Raw genomic sequence first — 18,277 nt, 5'->3', positions numbered from 1 at the left:
ACAAGGTATTTTGCAACGCCGCCCTTAACGTTATAACACAGACTTTTGGTTTTATACAACACCCGATGAACACTCCCACACAGGCTATGGTTATGAACTGAACTTGGTAAACAGATTTGAGCAGCCACACAGCACACGTAATCGCCCAGGTGCGACCAAAACCTGATATACAAATGGGTTAAAGCCATCATTAAAACATAGTTAAATGAGTAAAACTGGACGTTTTTCGGTAAGTCTCACCACATCAATTAGTTTAGTCTAATAAGCCACCCAGGTGCGACCAAAACCTGATATACAAATGGGTTAAAGCCATCATTAAAACATAGTAAAATGAGTAAAACGGGACGTTTTCGGTAAGTCTCACCACATCAATTAGTTTAGCATTGAGGTCATCAGATGTGCGTCTGCCTGGCATATTCTGTCAGGGTTTCCGCCAGTGTAAAGAGTGATGCAGATATGAGTGCTAAGCCGCTAGGAAATTAGCCATTCCATTGTCTCAAAGTCAGGTTTTTTTTATGTTTTTTTTGTTTAAAAACCGAAAATGAGGCAAGACATTTTAACATTTTGTTCCATAATATAAAATGCGTCCTCTTGTGAATTTTGAAGGTTTTACGCAACTGTACCAGACTACAGAACATGGGTGACTATGATAGCTTGAGAAAAAAATGGGCACTGTATTAATGCAGACAACAAGAGTTCTGAATCTCAGAAATAAATTTAAATACAAGCAGTTAGCTGTCTAAATTTATGACGTATAAAGTGTATGGCAACAGTGCTATGATCGCTAACGGATATGGGATCCAAAATGACAGTCACCACACTGGTATACCCGTCACACTTTTTAGCTGCTAATGTCAGAATTGTTGGAGAGCCAAACAATCGGAACAATTTCACTGTGGGCTCATTTAATCTGGTCTCTGTTCTGAATAAACCGGGAATAGATTGAGTTTTTTAGTTGATTAGTTTGTTAGCCTGTTGTCATACCCTAATTTGTCTTAGATCTCACAGACCAGGAGGCAGCATCTTAACAAATCATCATAATATGATTACATTAATACTGTGCATTTCATATCTGCTTGATGTGCATTTGCCAATGAAAGACACACACACACACACACACACACACACACACACACACACACACACACACACACACACACACAGTTAGTGCTGCCTGTTAGCTATAGTTCCTCATCTGCCTCATGAGGTCTCATTTGATCAAATGATACAGGGCAATGCAGGGCAGTGATGCATATTGAGTCCTCCTACAATGTGTTTTGTGTTCGACAGGCTCAATAAATCCCTCGTATCTAGAAACCTTGAGGTATGTGTCCTCGCTCAACACAACATAATAAACAGCCGCGTAGTTCCTGCGTGACTTTCTTAACACTGTTTGGTCGGGCTAAAAAAGAGGAAGGTGAAGGGTGACTAGGCCTCCTGTTTCATGGTCGCACTTCGGCATCTGCAGACAAACAGTCACACCGACCCACAAATGTCGCCTGGCGTTAGCTACGTTACATATCTTGACCGTTACTCGTTGTCCGCTGCCGGCTCGAGCCCTACGGCTAGCACGGGGCGTGAGTTCCAAGATGTCCCACTTCCTAATGCCCACATGTGTGCTAGCGATGTCTCACGGGATTAAAAAAAATGGCACGTTTGTCCTCACCTGCCTGATGAAAGAGAAGACGCAGCCTACTTCCCTTCTCGGCGAACGTTACGTCGGTTGGCTCGTCCCCGTGTTGTGTAGTTGAAGCGGTGTGCGCACAAACGGAGGAAGAGGCGCAGATAGCCTACACTTGTAGCAAGGGAACAAACCCGAGCCGAACGGACTGTGACGAGGTTAAACCGTCTTCGACCTCGGTTCCAACGACACGACTTCCCTCTCTTCCTCGAACGTGTGGGGTTCGAACGATGCCTCCGCTCATGGAGGGATTTCGCCTTTCATAAAGCCACGGAGTTGACGTTCGTCCTCACGCATGCCCACATCCACCCGTGACGTCAGGGGCCTTCCCTCTCGGAACCGAGGCTAAGCCAATCAGAGGCGGCCTAGCGGTGACGCAACCAAACCCCCTCCCTTCCACGTTCCCCCTGTGAAGATGCTCAGTGACAGCGCCTTCAACAGCTTTTGTAATAATAAAAATCCTTGCATAAGCTGCGTTTTTTTTTTTTTTTTTTTGCCTGCTTCTACTTCTTACTTAACCAGCACGTTCACCACCTCCATTGGTTCGCATTGAATTTGGATGGGGTGATGATTATCGTGACATAACCCAGTTGGCAATAACAATTTTGGGGAATTTAATTTTGTGCTTACAATTGTTTGAGGGTTACGTGAGTTGGTATATTTTAGGAATAATTTGGTGTTTCAGATATTCCATCCATAATAAACATAAATCAGGAGTCAAAGGGATTGCTGGGCCAAACATCTATGTAACAATGTAAACCGTAACCTGTAACCTTTGTCCAGTGATCAGTGTGGTATGTGGTTTTGCATGGTGTCACGCTGATTGTATACAGGTATGCTTGGGTGTGACCTCCAATCTTCAGTATTTTGCCAGCTACATTCTCACTAGAAATTACATTTTGTTGTCCTCCTCCTGTGTGCAGTGTGAGTGTGCTGGAAAACCTCACAGATTACACTGGTTAGTTATGTCAGTGTATCCTACACGTATCTGTCATAAATCTTCAATCCAGATAGCCCGTTCAAATAGATCTCCAGTTTTTTTCAGGCTGAGGAAATGGAAAGAGTTTTGGGCTGGGACTGAAAGTATTTGTGTCGATCTTGCCAGTTCATTCAGAGTTTCATCACACCAACCCAAGTTGGTTTGTTGTTTCACATGAATGCAGTGCATTGAAAAGGAGAAGTCGCAGCTGTCGACAGCATCTTTAATTAACCGACATCACAAAGGCCCTACTGTACTGTACATAATACTGTGGCACTTAAGAGTCAGCATGCTCGTAGATACCGAAGAACCAAGATGAAGCCTTAATTCAGTGTAAGAACACATTTTAACAGTCCTATTGTTTCTTCACTGTACTGCAGACTCACTTTTCCAACCCGACCAGCTAAACATAAAAAAAAGGGAATTATTTGAGTAATCTGTGAAGAACTACTACTAAACATGATTTCTAAAACAAATATTCAGTTCTGGTCCTGTTCCATCACCCAGTGCAGCACAGATGAGACCAATACAAGGTAGGATATACAACTATTAACTATACATATATACATACACACCAGTGGTGCATCAGGTGCAGGTATCTACAGTGCCTTTACTTCAGGAGCATATAATACAGAGTCATAAAACTGTAGTGCAAGCTAATTCCACATCACATATTTGATTAAAAAAACATGCTTTTGTTCATAGCTCTTTTTTTTCTTCTTTTATTCTCTAAATACGCTTCGCCCGTCGCTCCTAAAACTGTGTGTAAGAAAGAGAAATATCATGTGTGAGAAAGAAACGAGGCGCATGTGTTAAAGCTAGTATCCTTGTGTGCTCAGGTCAGATGATTTTTTGCCACTATCTCCATTCCATGTCGGTTGTTGTTGGTTCTTTTTGTCCGATGATAAAAATACAAGAATCTCTTCTGTTTCTTCATTTAGGACGCAAAAAACCCACACTGGGCCGAAGGGGATGGAAGCTCTTCTGCTGTGTGCAGTAGTCCTTTGTTATCCAGCAGTAGCAAGATACAGCTAAAGGAGCGTGGCGAGAAAAAAAAAAAAAAAACACAGTACCTACATCATTTGCCAGGATGAATTTAAAGTGTGGGTGAGTTGGGTGTGCTGTGTTTGCGTGCGAGTTGTGCAGTTGGGCGTCTTCATATCACATTCTCAAACAGCTGCATGGAGTTCATGATGTTCTCGTCCTGTAAACCAAAGGATAACACATTAATTGGCAGACGTCTGAAGTAAACAAAATACTTAAAGTCAAGTCAAGTGATCACGGCGTGGCGTGAATGAATGTCATTCATTTTATCTATTGTTTGTTAACTGGTGTCTAGTTGTCTTGACGTCATACCAAAAATAATAAAAACTTTTTAAATCTTCTGTGTGTACAGTAGGTGACACCGCTGGACTGGTGCCCGGTGGCCTGAAGCCTTTTATTTATTTTTCCGTCACTTGACAACCCGATGACAGAAGCAGCGCCGCCGCTCCCACCACGCGCATCACGCGCTGTGCCTGCGTATCATAATAATAACAATACCGATATTATAAAAAACAGGAGAGAGAGAGGGAGATGTTTTGGTCCGAGAGGCTGAGTTTCTGTTACGCGTGCCATCCGCCTTTGATCTGACGTCAGATGTGACGGGACAATCTATATAGATATAAATTCACGTGTTGATTCAATGAGTTGCATTAAATAGTGTTTGTTGTGATTGTTTATTGCATTTAAATGTGCCTGGAACTGTGGAAACCTGCCTGTGAGATCTCGGTGATGTGTGCGCACTGCGCGCCGTCAGCCAAACTTCCACTCCGCCAGCTGTGATTCGCCTTGAATGAATGGACTCTATTTACGCCTTGCGCCTTGCACCGAGAGTAGACTAGAGGTGCGTGTCCACAGGAGCGATTTTAAACGCGAGTGGACGCGCCGCTTCCCAGTATTGCACGCTTGGTGGGCTGCCATGAGAGGATGATTGACAGGCGCTCTCCTTTAAAAAACACATTTTTGCGAGTGTTCGCGAGCGTTCCCGAGGCGGCGAGTCGAGCCCGGCGCCTCTGATTAGCATAAAGTAGATTCGACCTCAACTTTAGGCAAATAAGGAGCGGCCAACTCGCGCGCCGTCTCTCGACATTCGCTGCAACGCTACCAGAATGCATTGCATGGCTTTTCACATAGACAATGAATGGGACGCGGGGAAACACCGCTGCCTGTGGACACGCACCTTGGGCCCTAGTTTCGTGGCGCAGCGCAGGGCGGCGCAGGGTGTGTGTGTGTGTGTGTGTGTGTGTGTGTGTGTGTGTGTGTGTGTGTGTGTGTGTGTGTGTGTGTTCTGGTCCATTTGAAAGCTCTCATTGGTTTGCATGCTGCATGTAAGTTACCCATTCCTTTTCGTTTTAATGTTTGTTTTATTGATATTCATATTCTTAATATACAGTATAATTGTGTATTTCTATTTATTTTGTACAGTTAAGTGATTTGTTAAGTTAAGCAATTTATTTTATTTTGTACAGTTAAGTAATTATTGACTCATTGTAAATATAAGTGTTTAACTTCAATTGTTATGTGTGTCATCACTTTTTATTTTATATTCAAAATTAAATGGATGAAAATCCTATTCTTTCCAAGTCCTGGCATAATTTCACACACCTAACATTTTATTTTGTATTGACAGTTGATTAGCAACACAAATTGGTAATAAGAGAAATCCTTGCTGTTACTTGTAGCTTGTAGTGAGATAAACATCTTGTGGCCTTTTTGTGTATTGCAATTTTAGGTCAGCCTTTGCATCCAGTCATTGGTACAGTCATCCAGTCATTTCTTGCTTTAATAATGCATTGTATCACACAAGTAATGATATATTATTCATAGTTTAGCCTACAGTATTACATTTATTATAATTATATTAACTAAAATGAATTAATTAATATTTTTTAATATAATTCCTTTACTTAAATTTAAGTAACAAGGTTGAAAGAAATGACATGTCTAAAAAGTAATGTGATCTACGGTCAATAGATCATACTTTTGATAAGCCTAACAGTATTTGGGGAGAACTTTTCATAATGCTTCTCATAGTGTTAAAATGTTTGTGTCTCCTAGTGCACATTGATCGTTTAAGGCAGTGATTCCCAACAAGGGGTATATGGTACATATACCACCTGAGGTGCGCAAGCAAACTGCAGGGGGTATGTGGATAAATTAACGAATGTGTGCAGCATAGTCATTGCATGAGTGAAGGGGTACTCATGGTGTGACAAAAAGGCTTAAGGGGTACGCATGTCAAAAGCAGTTGGGGAAAAAACCCACGCTGTCACACAGCGCGCTTACATTTTTCCCCGTCAATACCTGGTGGTGGCCTGCTCTTGGTTAAAAATGCCCGGCCTGAAAAATTTCCCCAGTCCAGCCCTGGTAGGTGAGATGATTTGGAATTGGAAAGTTAAGTTGCACACTATTAGTCCTAAATGCAAACAGTATTTCATTTAACAATTTCAACTACAAGGTGTTCTCTCTGGGTTCTCCGGCTTCCTCCCACAGTCCAAAGACATGCAGGATGGGGATAAGTTAATTGGTGACTCTAAATTGCCCGTAGGTGTGAATGTGAGCGTGAATGGTTGTTTGTCTCTACATGTTGGCCCTGTGATAGACTGGCGACCTGTCCAAGGTGTACCCTGCCTTCACCCAATGACAGCTGGGATCGGCTCCAGCCCCCCCGCGACCCTGAATACAGGATAAGTGGTAGACAATGGATGGATGGAACTACAAGGTCTTGAGTGTAGATAACTAAAATGTATTATTAACGAAAGGGTATTTGTCAAAGACACATCTCTCGTGCAGTGAAATTGGAGAGTAGTTTTTGCCTTTTACACATGATTAGTTTTAAACATGATTACAACTGAAACAATGAGTCGATTATTTATCAATTTACAAAAAAAAGGATCAACTACTTTGCTAATCAATCCATCCATCCATCCATTTTCTACCGCTTATCCTGTATTTTAGGGTCACGGGGGGGCTGGAGCCGATCCCAGCTGTCATTGGGCGAAGGCAGGGTACACCCTGGACAGGACGCCAGTCTATCACAGGGCCGACATGTAGAGACAAACAACCATTACTTTGCTAATCAATGAATCACAAAAACAGTCAACAGTCACAGGTTCAACCATTGTCCCAATTTGCTGCATATGTTATACTCTTCTTTCTTCATTTCACCTACCCTTTTACTTACTGAAGCAGTTTTTAAGTTAGAGTAGATACTTTGGATTGATGAAAACAGAGTAGAAAAATATGTTTAAAATTTGAGTCCTTTAGGACCTTCTTTAGTACTATGAAATATTAGTAATTTGTGAATTATACAACACGGTAAAACAAAATAATACATTTTTGAGGGAACAACCTGTTTCTTGATATGATTGGGGAAAAGATGACTGGTTTTCCTCTTAAAGTTTGACAGTCCTCTTTTTAACTGTGGCATGTTAGAACAGCTGCAAAGTTGCAGCATATTTATTGCGAAATGTTTGAGTTTGAGGTCAATTACACATTCGGATAGATAATAGATAATCTCAAACAAAAACTCAACATGAGTGAGCCCACGTAGTTTATTCTCAGCCAGAAAGAAAGGGGGGGGGGGGGGGGGGGGGGAGCAAATTAAAGCTATATCATGTATCCCTAACTGAAAATGTTATTAATGACCCTGAGAATGCTCATGGAGACTAGTCCATGTGTGCCAGACATCAAGATACATATCCCATTCTTGTGGTGATCTGTATACAGATTAGCTGTCATTCCTGAATCTGGGCATCAACTCTAATATGAGCCGGTGAGTTTTTGGAGAATGATTTCATGAAAGTCAAGAGAAGGAAATAAGGTTTAATCTGTTTTGAAAATCAATGAGAAGATGATCTCAAAACAAACCAAAATTCTAAGAAGAGGAAGGACACACACTAGTCAGAAATAAGGGTGCTGACTAGAACCATATGGGGTTCTTCGGCTTGTACAAATAAGAGAACTCGCTTTGGGTCATTTTGACTGTAACTGAAGTTACACCTTAGAACAAGCACATTTCCTGGGATTCCTATGAAACCTGTGTGCTTCTGCTCCTGGGACAGAAAAGTCTAATTTGGGAAGAAAATATGAATCCTTATTCAGACTAAAGATCACCAAATATAAAGGGTTATACCTATAAAGTCTGTGAAACGTTCCATGCAGAACCCTCTATACGAGTCTCTACAGATAAAACCCTTCTATTGTGTAATATATCCACCCAGAACTCTCTCTGGAGGTTCTAACCAGAACCTTTCCACGTTCTAATAATGCCTACAAGAACCCACCTGGGGGATTCTATCAAGAACAGTTTACTATGTTTGTATGATTGTATGTGTATAATTCAGCAATCAGGAGTCAGGAAAAGTAAGGCTTTTCAAAAATGTATGAAGCACGTTTAAAAACAACAGAAGTTGTCCTGAAGTCTTTCCAGTTGAGGCAGATGAGTAATGGTCTGCGTCATCATGAATATACATATTTAAAGACATAAAAGGTGCATAAAAGGCAGTTACACAATGTCCTCATCCTGAACCCTGACCTGTTGAACAGTTCAGTATTTATAACCTTTATAGGCCTATCGTTTTTGTCTGTCTGTCTGTCTGTCTGTCTGTGGGACAGGATGAAAACGTCACCTTCTGACAGGTCTCGATGAACTCTTCAATGGTCACTACACCGTCTCGGTTTTTATCCATTTTCTGTTGGAAAAATACAGAAGAAACAAAACAGAGAGAACGGACACATTAGATATAACAATTTAGTGTACTTTATAATGTTCCCAAAATAGTATTCAAGAGTATAATCAGTAATACTACGCTGTACATATACTCTGTACAAGTAAAAATCCTTCATTCAAAATCTTACACAAGGTACAAACAGATTAGTATATAAATATACTTAAAGTGCCTGAAGGTAAAAGTACTCTATGTTCTAATGTAATTTAATTTAATCTATTTTATATGTTGGGTAGCTTAATCTATAATATTATGTCATGATTTATTAGTTGGTTTATATTTAGCTATTTTACTATATTTGCTTTCAATATGTAGATGACTATAAAGTACCCCAAAATTGTACTTGAGTAAATGTACGCAGTGTTTTTGTGTGTTTTTGATTTGTGTGCATTCAGCACCTGGAAGAACTTGTCCACGTGTTCAGAGGGAGCTTCATCTCGCACACAGGGGTAGGTGTACCTGCCCATCATGTCGTAGATTGACTTCATGATCGCCAGCATCTCCTGAAGACAAGAAGCAAAATGAGAGAGTTCCAAACAAATGCCTTTTGGAACAATTTAGGGTCCAATAACACTTTGAGTATTGAACCGCCAATCTTCTCTTGTCTGGAGGACAACCTGCTCTACCTCTGACTAAGAAAACAAAACAAATATGTATAGAGTGCGGCATGGATGTCATGTTTTTCGTTTTTTTATTTTTGAAGGCCAATCTTAGCATAACACTGGTTCCCTCAACAAACAGACAATGGGATTTTTGGATAATGGCAGAAAAAAAGTGAATGCAGAGTGAATGAATGAAGAGTGGTTGGGCGCCTCCTGTTTTTAAAAAACAAAAAATGCAGCACGAGCGCACCTTACTTATATAGAGCAGGGCAGATAACCTGCAGTACAGCTGCACTCCTCAGTTTACATTAACTAACTTTTGTAGAAAAGGTGATCATTGTTCATCCTTAATCATTACTGTTACACATTATAGGTTACAGAAGATACTCATCCGGTGACATTACTTATTTAGCATGGTATGTCATTGGCATCGATCATGGATAATCATAGATTATTGTTGGATATGCTTTTTATGAAAAATCTTGAATCCTTTTCTAAGATATTTCAAAACTGGATTAAACTCGGTAGCCTCATGGTTCCTCATCAAGAGCGGATATCAGCTGCTTCCTGGGGCCTGAGCCCCCCTAAAGGTCACGTCCTAGAATCGCCCCTGATTTAGCCACTTGTCAGCAACCCCCTTTTAAAGAATTAAAAATTCACAAGAAGGAATTTACCAACTTATTTTATATTGTAAAACAAAACGTTGTCTCATTGTCTTAACCTTGTGTTAACCACAGACTTTATTTCAGGCATCAAGACGAGGAAACCAGAAGTGAAAAATGGGTTTCAGGCCTCGTTCCTGCACCACTCTTTTGTTTGCAAATTCACAAAGCTTGTAGCTATACTAGCAGAACGAAAATCACTCGAAAAACATGGACAAGACAAGACTAAACATTCGAGCTAATGAATAACGCAGCACAATCAGAAAGAGACTAAATTAGGTTGGCTTTACATGAAATTGCAGTGCATGGGCATGACATTATCCGCGATGTTATTCAGAAAAGCCAGAATGTAATGCATCATTCAAGTATTGTCAAAATGTCTGAGATGTCACATACCTCTTTGGTGATGTAACCGTCCTTATTAATGTCGTAGAGGTTAAAAGCCCAGTTCAGCTTCTCAGTAACCGAACCTCTGAGCAACACCGACAGGCCAATGACAAAGTCCTCAAAGCGGATTGAACCATTTCTGTCGATGTCAAATGCGTTGAACAGGAAGTGAGCGTAGGTAGTTGCATCTGTGCACAACAGGAGTCAAGGTCATAGATTTAGTGTGCCGTATCGATTCTTTCTAAAAATTGTCCTATAAGTCCCCTTATTTTCTCAAAACTGGAGGAGAAAATTCACCATTGTGGCGAATATATTCCAGCTTCTTCTTCACTTTGTAACTGTTTTTGAAAGGTGCTATTCATATAAAAGTTATAATTATTATTATTAACCAGCTACTACACATTACTGCATCAGTAACATTAACACATAATATAATCTCATATAACAAATCAAATACTACAATATTTGTATTTGATACCAAATATCTGTAGACTTCTTCCCTGACTGTCATGACCTAGCATTTTTTGGAATCGAAAGTTGATTGTTTTTCACAGTAAATCTCTCTCTCTCTTTCTCTCTCTCTCTCTCTCTCTCTCTCTCTCTCTCTCTCTCTCTCTCTCTCTCTCTCTCAAAAAAAAAAAAATGAATTATGGGACATGTAAAGATTAATGACCTTCCGTCGATCTGCCAAATATTTCAAACCAAGAAAAAACACTCAATCCTCCTTTTCCCCACCTCCCTAATTATTCTCACACAGTCCCTAAAAAAAGAAAGAAAAGGAGAGATGAGATTGTTTTAATGTCTAACCTCCTTGGGGAAAGAACTGAGAATAGATGGTCTTGAATGTCTCCTCATCAACCATCCCACTGGGACACTCCTGCTCAAAAGAGGAAGAAAATACATATAGAGAATAATTCAAGTCTATATAAAGCATAATCATGGTGGCAAAGCAATGAAGATCATCTTTGTGGCCGGCAGTCGTACGTACGTTCTTGAAGCCTCGATAGAGGGACTGGAGCTCCTTCCTGGTGAACTTGGTCTGAGCCTGCAGCTGGTCCAGACCCTCCGGCTGGTGACGCACCGTAGACAGCTCCAAATCACTGTCGCTGCTGTCTGTGGGAGAAAGAGACAGACAGGAGAGGAGATGGAGAGACAGACAGGAAGAAATGTAGAGGGGGAAATGTGGAGCAAAAGAGGGAGGACGGGGGCAGTGTGTGGATGCAGGTCGTTATTCAGGGAATCGGTGGGATCACACATTCAAAAGGGAAGGTGGGGGAAATGTGCAAGTTCAAGAGAGATTTGGCAAAAAACTGTAGCGGAGCAAAAGGCGGGAAAAGAGTGCAAAAGAAGAGGAAGTACTTTCTTTGTATCGTTTTGATCTGTATCTGTTTGAAACGTAAAAGCCACCACAGTAAATTTCATTGAGAAATTTGAAGTTTTTTTCTCACAGAGTAAATTACATTATCGGTTACCAGTTCACACGCACACTCAGAGAAAGCACTGCATGGTGGGAAATGAAGAAGAAAATAAGGGGAGGGAGGAGGGTTCTCAAAATGGATTAGTTATCAACCGTTACCGTTACTATACTCACCATCTTCAGACAGAGAGGAACAGAGAAGGAGGGGTGGTATTGACACCAAGATGGATAGTAAGAGAGTAAATGGAGAACAGTGGGAGAGTGATAGTAAGAGGAAGGAGGAAAAAAACAAGACAGAAAGAAAAACAAGTCAGATCGGACACCGACAGGTTTATGTGCTGAGAGCTGCAAAGGAAAAGACTCAAGTTATTCTGAAAAAATATCCAGCAGAGCAGGGATATACAATATTTCTGTGAGACATAAACCAAAACTTTTTTTTTAGTTTTCATTTCAAACAAGAGTGAGACAGCAGGGGATGACCTCTGACCAGCTTCTTTTTTTTTTGCATTCACATCATTTTCTCATAGTCTTCTCCAAAATCAGGCTTCTTTTTGCAAACCTGCTGACTATCGAGTCATTCAAAGAACGCTGGTTTAAAGCACTTTTGCATTCACTTCCTTTTTCAGATCCGGAGGTTGCCGCCTGGTGAACACGACATGTTGCATCACAGGTTTAAATTACTTCCAAAAAGAAATGTTTCAGAGGAGCAAAAGACAGGCCGATATCTGTGGGAACAAAGGGCGGGCTGAAAGCTGAGTAGTGGTTGAAACAAAGGGAACAGCAAGGCTGATTACACTTTACTAATAAAATTGTCAATGTGGAGGCAATGAAAGTATTTTTCTAAATAAATAATTAAGCACACAGTACTTTGTGGCCGTCCGTGTTGTGATGCGTTGCTCTGCTCACATTAAATATACTATTTTTGCGTCTCATTGATTTTTCTCAATCACGCTGCTGGTATGATATATAATGCTCAGTAAGTGACCATTGATTATACACTACGTTTCAAGATTAATTGTGGGATACTTTGAGTCTGTAATTGTCAGTGTACATTCGGACAGCACTATAAATGGCAAACTCACAATCTAGTCCAATATATAATGAGATAGTGAGTGATTGTGGACACAGTCGCAGAAGAAAGGAGGGACTACTACAAAGAAAGTAAGTCAAACAAGCACAGGAAGTAACTTCAAAATAAAACAACAGACTTAACCAAACCCAGAACACGAAAACAATGACATATTTGTGATGATTTAAAAAAAGATTTAGGTTCTTGGGATAGACTGACTTCTACACACACGCTATAAGTGAGAGAAGGTGTATCTTTTCATTGGATTTTCTGATATTAACACAAGGATCCCAAATAAACCATCCGTCCATCTTTTATCAACCGCTTAACCTGTTCAGGTCTGGAGCCGATCCCAGCTGACATTGAGCTACAGCAGGGTAAACCCTGGACAGGTAGCCAGACTATCACCGGACTGACACATAGAGACAAGCATTCACACTCACACCTACGGGTCATCAGTTCGCCTATCCCCATCCTTCATGTCTTTGGACCGCCGGCGAGCACAGAGAGAACCCACGCATGAGAGAACATGCAAACTCCACACAGAAGGAACTGGAACCCGGGCCCCTATGAGGCGACAGTGCTAACTACGACACCACCGTGCAGCCCCCTAAATAAACCAAAAGAAGCTTTTAATCATTTACGCTCTTTGTATTTCAATACTTCTACTTCACTCATGACACACAACAACATTTGCAAATATCTACAAGTGGATCAAAATGAACTAAAGGCAGCTCCAGCCTTCCTCCCACACATTGCCCCAATCCTGGGTTGTCTCACCGGTCTCAGTGATGTCAATCAGGCCCAGCAGGTGCATCAGTTTGAGGAACATGATCACCAGGCAGACGATGCCAACAGTCTGGAGTCCCTCCGTCTCCCACCTCACGCTCATCTTCCCCTCTTCTTCTACCTTCCCTTCCACGGTCCTTCTCTTTCTTTTCCTCTTTTACATAATTGGGCTTTCTATACACCTTCTCTTTCAATCCATCCGTCTCTTTCGGTCTCACACTCTCTGGCCGTCTTCTCGTTCCCCTCCTGTCTCTGAAACAGTGTCACTCACTCATCACTCCTTTTCTGTAACAATTTTTTTCCCTGCAGTTTCTGTTACTCTATTTAGCTCTACCCTTCTGCCTTTTTAATTGACTGCCGTTTTCTTCCCCCTCCCCTGCTCTCTCCTGCTCTAATGGATCTTTCCATAGTCTCCACAACTAAGCACAGCAATGAATGGTCCAACTCCTTTTATTAAGGTCAGGTGAATCAGATTAATGCTGTAAAATACCTATAAACAGAGCGAGAAAGAGAGAGATAAAAAAAAAGAAAAAAGAAATCCCTCTCAAAATCATCAAGCAGTGGATTACATCGTTAATCCACGGGAAATCAAATCAGATAGAGAGGAAGCCCAAGATACTGTCACATCACACATTGTTTTCGCACAAGCATGCAGCTGTTTTGGGATTCCTCCCATGAACACTAGTCCTCTTGAAAAAACGCCATCCAAAATCATCCACTGACTGAATGACTGATATACCCTGTGGTTTCCTCATCTCTTCCCTCCCTCCATCTCTCATCTTATTTTCTGCTAATTAACCTGTGAACCCCCGAGGAACTAGCTGCATTTCTACCTTTCCCATCAGAATGACTGAAAGCCAGCGAGGCACCACTTATCGAAACTTTTAAATGGACAAATCTAACACAGTTCTGATTTATTTGTCTTAACGTGACACACAAAACAATCTGCCTTTAAGGAACCACAGAGGGCGGTAAGGAAAGGTCAACAGGTGTCCTGAATCCCATTTTCTCAGTCAGCTCTGTGATCCACTTTCTAATTGTTGCCCCGTCTCTCCTGGGGTCCGTAACACAGATTTGATACTTTGTCACACACTAACACTCGTGTACTACATGCTCCCTCTAGTGGAGACCAATGGAACAACAGAGACTGTGCAGCCCCAACAAACTCCACGTCAGTGTGGATTCTGTGTGGCCTAAGAGGCAACACTGAGGGCAAAGAAAAGTCGTACGCTGCTGCTCCTTCAGCACATTGCTGTGATTGAGGATTACATGTATTGATGCATCAATGTGATCACCACTTGAATGATGCAGCTTGAATATTCAAAGATGGTTTATTGTTGTACCACTTAAATATTCTGAACAAGAGACACATGTGGATTAAAAATACCAGGTGCTGCCATCAGAGAACCCAGGAATATATCTCTAGACAAGGCTACCGCTGGCATCAGATGTCTTCCCAAAATAGGACCACGTTGGACTGAAGCCAAAATCGACATCAGAGCAGAGAGGACCTGGCTGAAACAACAATCAAAGGCCAACCAGTTTGTTTTACATCAGATCATTGAACTGCATTTTAAACACGTACACATACGTACACACACACACACACACACACACACACACACACACACACACACACACACACACACACACACACACACACACACACAGAAGATTGTCAATGTGTGGACTTTCCACATGAAAGGATTTGTTCTTGAGTGCTGGTGTTATAAATAAGCAGACCTGATTGGACGACTGAAATCTGGGAAACAGTATCAAAAATACCCTCCAAACTTTATTTTATTATATATAAAAATACTCTGCTCAAACAATTATTTTCGAAGGGGACATTAAATGAGAATACTATACTTTTAATGTGTTCAATTGTCTATATTTATTGTGTTTTTTTTTTAAATATTTTTATGTTACTATAATGAAAGTTACATGGTACACAAAGACCATGAGACCAACAGGATTCAGAAATCTGACATTCACCTTTTTCAACATTTTGTGTTTTAAAGCAACTTCAGGCCACTGATTTAGTTTCAAATGGGACATAATTATCACATTTTCTCATTGTTTTTGAATTTTTAACATGTTACAGTTTTCTCTCCACAAAGATGTGTAATGTAATTAATTCTAAATGTATTTTATTATTTTTTATTAGTTTTAATCAGTCATGTGTGTGCACTGTGAGTATGTGAGTCACTCAATTTACTCAAATGAATCAATTAAACATGAAGTAAATATATCTATAAATCATCTGACAACCAATGGGCAACTGTGTTGATGATCAATTCGTTGTTACATTTTTTTTTTCCGGCAACAAGTTTCAGCTTGTTCAGAGACTTTGACTGTTTTTCCTGGCCTTACATGATAAAATCAATATATTTGGGTTTTGGACTTTTGATCAGACTTTGAAGAGAAAGAAGAATGTATTTGTCATTGAACCTCTCACGGAGGAGGTGAACTCACTCACTCACCTCGAGCTACAGGTCAGTCATTTAGCTAATATTTAACAGGGAAGAAACTTCACAAAATGACTGCAGAACTGCATCATTGCCACAGCGAGCGTCTCAATAACAACTCTGATCCGCACAAAGCTGATATTTATAGCGGCGGCTGAGTTTAGAGTGTATTTTTAGCCAAGGCCGATCATTTTCCTACACGAGGACAGGTGAACATCTGGAGAAAGACAAAAAATATACAATATCTGCTGCCAAATAGGTAAAGTGCTGAAGCAGATGTGAACCATAGTCTCACTGGAGATGTATTGTAGCAGCAGGAATCAGGATTTAAGAGGTAATGATGAGAATTTGGGAGGCTACTGAGGGATGGCCAGTGTCCTTCAGGGTCCTGGAGGAGTACTGCTATTTAGGTGGGTTCAGAGAAAGCCTGTTCGATACCGCATGTATAATTGATGTGAAGTAATGCTAAACCTGGGTGAAGGCCCTGCCACAGTGGGAGGAGGTGGAGGATGAGGCAGGGGGGGTTAAGATTGGAAGGATTGAGAGGGGTGATAAATTATGAAAGGACATTACTGGTGTTTTTGTTGAATTTATTACTTATGATGCAGAGTCATATGAGAAGCACTAATGTGCCGAATGGAGCCTTCCTGTAATTGTCTCGGCACACTGATGCAGGACACTCTGACTCGCTGGCCTTCAGCCCAAAACTCTCATCAACGGCAGCTGCATCGCTCAAAGAGAAGCATGATGTCTCTTTTATACTGTCCCAAAATGTACACTATCTATCGGGTTTCATATCTCTCAGTAGGCAAAATTACAACATTAACTCCCTTAACCTTTTACCACTCTGATGCCATACATAGATTTGCTGATAGTCCAGAATTTTAAAAAATGTACAAAAAAACCATCAAATACTGTATTTTACATAATATCACTATTATATTAATATAATATATATATGATTATGTAATACATTAGATTACGTGATCTTGTACTCTCATGTCTGAAAATGCGTAGGTCGCCCAATCTCTGTTTTATTTATGACTCTTATTGTGTCTGTATTTTATGACTCATTTTGTCGATTGATGTGAAGCCCTTTGTGACCTATGACAGTGTAATATAAATACAATTTATTTTACTACTACTACAATGTGGAAAACTAATGACTTTGTCACAGTGGTAACATAAGGTAAGCCTACCCTTGACCTAAGTAAAACAACCAATACTACAATACAAAAATACTGGGTAGTTTGACCTATAAGAGTGTGTGGTATTTGAATTCAAACATAAGAGAAGACAGTGTAGATGGAAAAGCAGAAAGCCTAATAGCGTTTGGATAGCTACAGGTGCAGTGGGGCGTTTATTTTATTAAAACACCAGCAAATTTAAAGTAAAAGGGAAACATGGGGTGATCATCACAGTTGTAGTTAAGTGTACAAGTGAAGAACAGATGTAAACTAATGTATGACTAAATTAAGTCTATATGTCAGGGAGAATTTGGGCTTGCATTCACTTTTAAGGTATAAAAAAATGCCTACATTTTTTGCTTTGTGAAAATGCTTCTTTCAGTTAGTACAATTTATTTTTCACTTCATCACTTTAAATGTACCTCTCTATTTAGCATGCATAAGGAGTGTATAAACATTTAATACATGGTTTATAATACACTATAATGCAGTTGGAAGTGTTTATTCAACCATTTATCAACAACTCATCCGGTGGAGGCTGACCTATAAAAAGATAATGAATGAAAACATAGTAAAACTATGTCAGCTGTCATTGTGTAAACAGTGCCTTCGTTTACTTCATTAGAAATACAATTAATATTATTTAATATTATGTATCGCTCCAATAAACAGGGGGATCATAAACGCAGCGAGCCCTTACCTTCAAATGAGGACATGTGCTCCAAGATGCCAAACTGCTTGAGAACTGCCATGAACAGGATGATGACCACAGCAATGGCAAACAGCTCCATGCCTTGGATCCCCATGACTTCGGGACAGGGGGAGCCCACTCAGGGCCAAGCCTGCACCAGAAGGCCTGGCCCCGTGGAGGGACAAGAGGGAACCCGGGCCCACAGGAGCAGCACTGGGCTGGGCTAGCCGACAACAAGTGTTTTCGACAGAGGCGAGCCAAGAAGCGTCAGGAATCAAGTCTGGTTGGCGGGTGACTGCATGGGTTTGTTTTTTTCAGGCCCAGGAGACAGCATGAGAACCAGGCCAGCGGGCTGGACGAAGGCTGCTCTAATGTCAACACTGATGCCGAAGTGGAAAATATGTGGAAGCCGACATATATGGAAAACCTCCCTCTCGAGACCCATGAGGGGAGAATGGGGGGTTGTGTCGCGAGCCCATTTATTACGGTGCATTAAAGGAGACGTTTTAGAGTCACTTTCCAGACTTTCTTTCTGCGCACACTGTCAGGAACTCCGACTGGGGGGGATACTGCT

The 18,277-nt window shown here is 40.9% G+C and overlaps 2 protein-coding genes across 7 annotated transcripts in view; both read right to left on the bottom strand.

Moving 5' to 3' along the window:
• Positions 1–1,950, bottom strand: part of slc23a2 (solute carrier family 23 member 2) — a 31,409-nt gene extending 29,459 nt beyond the window's left edge. For 2 of the 5 annotated variants that reach the window (XM_084025388.1, XM_084025389.1), the window contains exon 1: positions 1,667–1,950. The gene's annotated coding sequence lies outside the window, so the exon portion shown is untranslated. The remainder of the gene's footprint in view (positions 1–1,666) is intronic. The other 3 variants (XM_084025391.1, XM_084025390.1, XM_084025392.1) reach the window with 2 other exon arrangements.
• Positions 1,951–2,865: 915 nt separating this feature from the next.
• The window catches only part of kcnip3b (Kv channel interacting protein 3b, calsenilin), a 34,886-nt gene continuing 19,474 nt past the window's right edge, over positions 2,866–18,277 (bottom strand). Inside the window, exons 1-7 of one of the 2 annotated variants that reach the window (XM_084025422.1) lie at positions 17,713–18,214; positions 11,071–11,195; positions 10,890–10,959; positions 10,092–10,270; positions 8,830–8,934; positions 8,333–8,395; positions 2,866–3,864 (exon numbers count right to left, since the gene is read on the bottom strand). In XM_084025422.1, coding sequence (XP_083881548.1) covers positions 3,817–3,864; positions 8,333–8,395; positions 8,830–8,934; positions 10,092–10,270; positions 10,890–10,959; positions 11,071–11,195; positions 17,713–17,818 — 696 coding nt within the window. In that variant the 5' untranslated portion in view covers positions 17,819–18,214 and the 3' untranslated portion in view covers positions 2,866–3,816. Of the gene's footprint in view, positions 3,865–8,332; positions 8,396–8,829; positions 8,935–10,091; positions 10,271–10,889; positions 10,960–11,070; positions 11,196–17,712; positions 18,215–18,277 lie in introns of those variants that run through there. The other variant, XM_084025421.1, reaches the window with a different exon arrangement.

Source organism: Eutrigla gurnardus (genome assembly GCF_963514095.1).
Source record: "Eutrigla gurnardus genome assembly, chromosome: 13".
NCBI lineage: Eukaryota > Metazoa > Chordata > Actinopteri > Perciformes > Triglidae > Eutrigla > Eutrigla gurnardus.
Note: the sequence above shows the minus strand (reverse complement) of the source record. Positions and strands in the feature narration are given on the sequence as shown.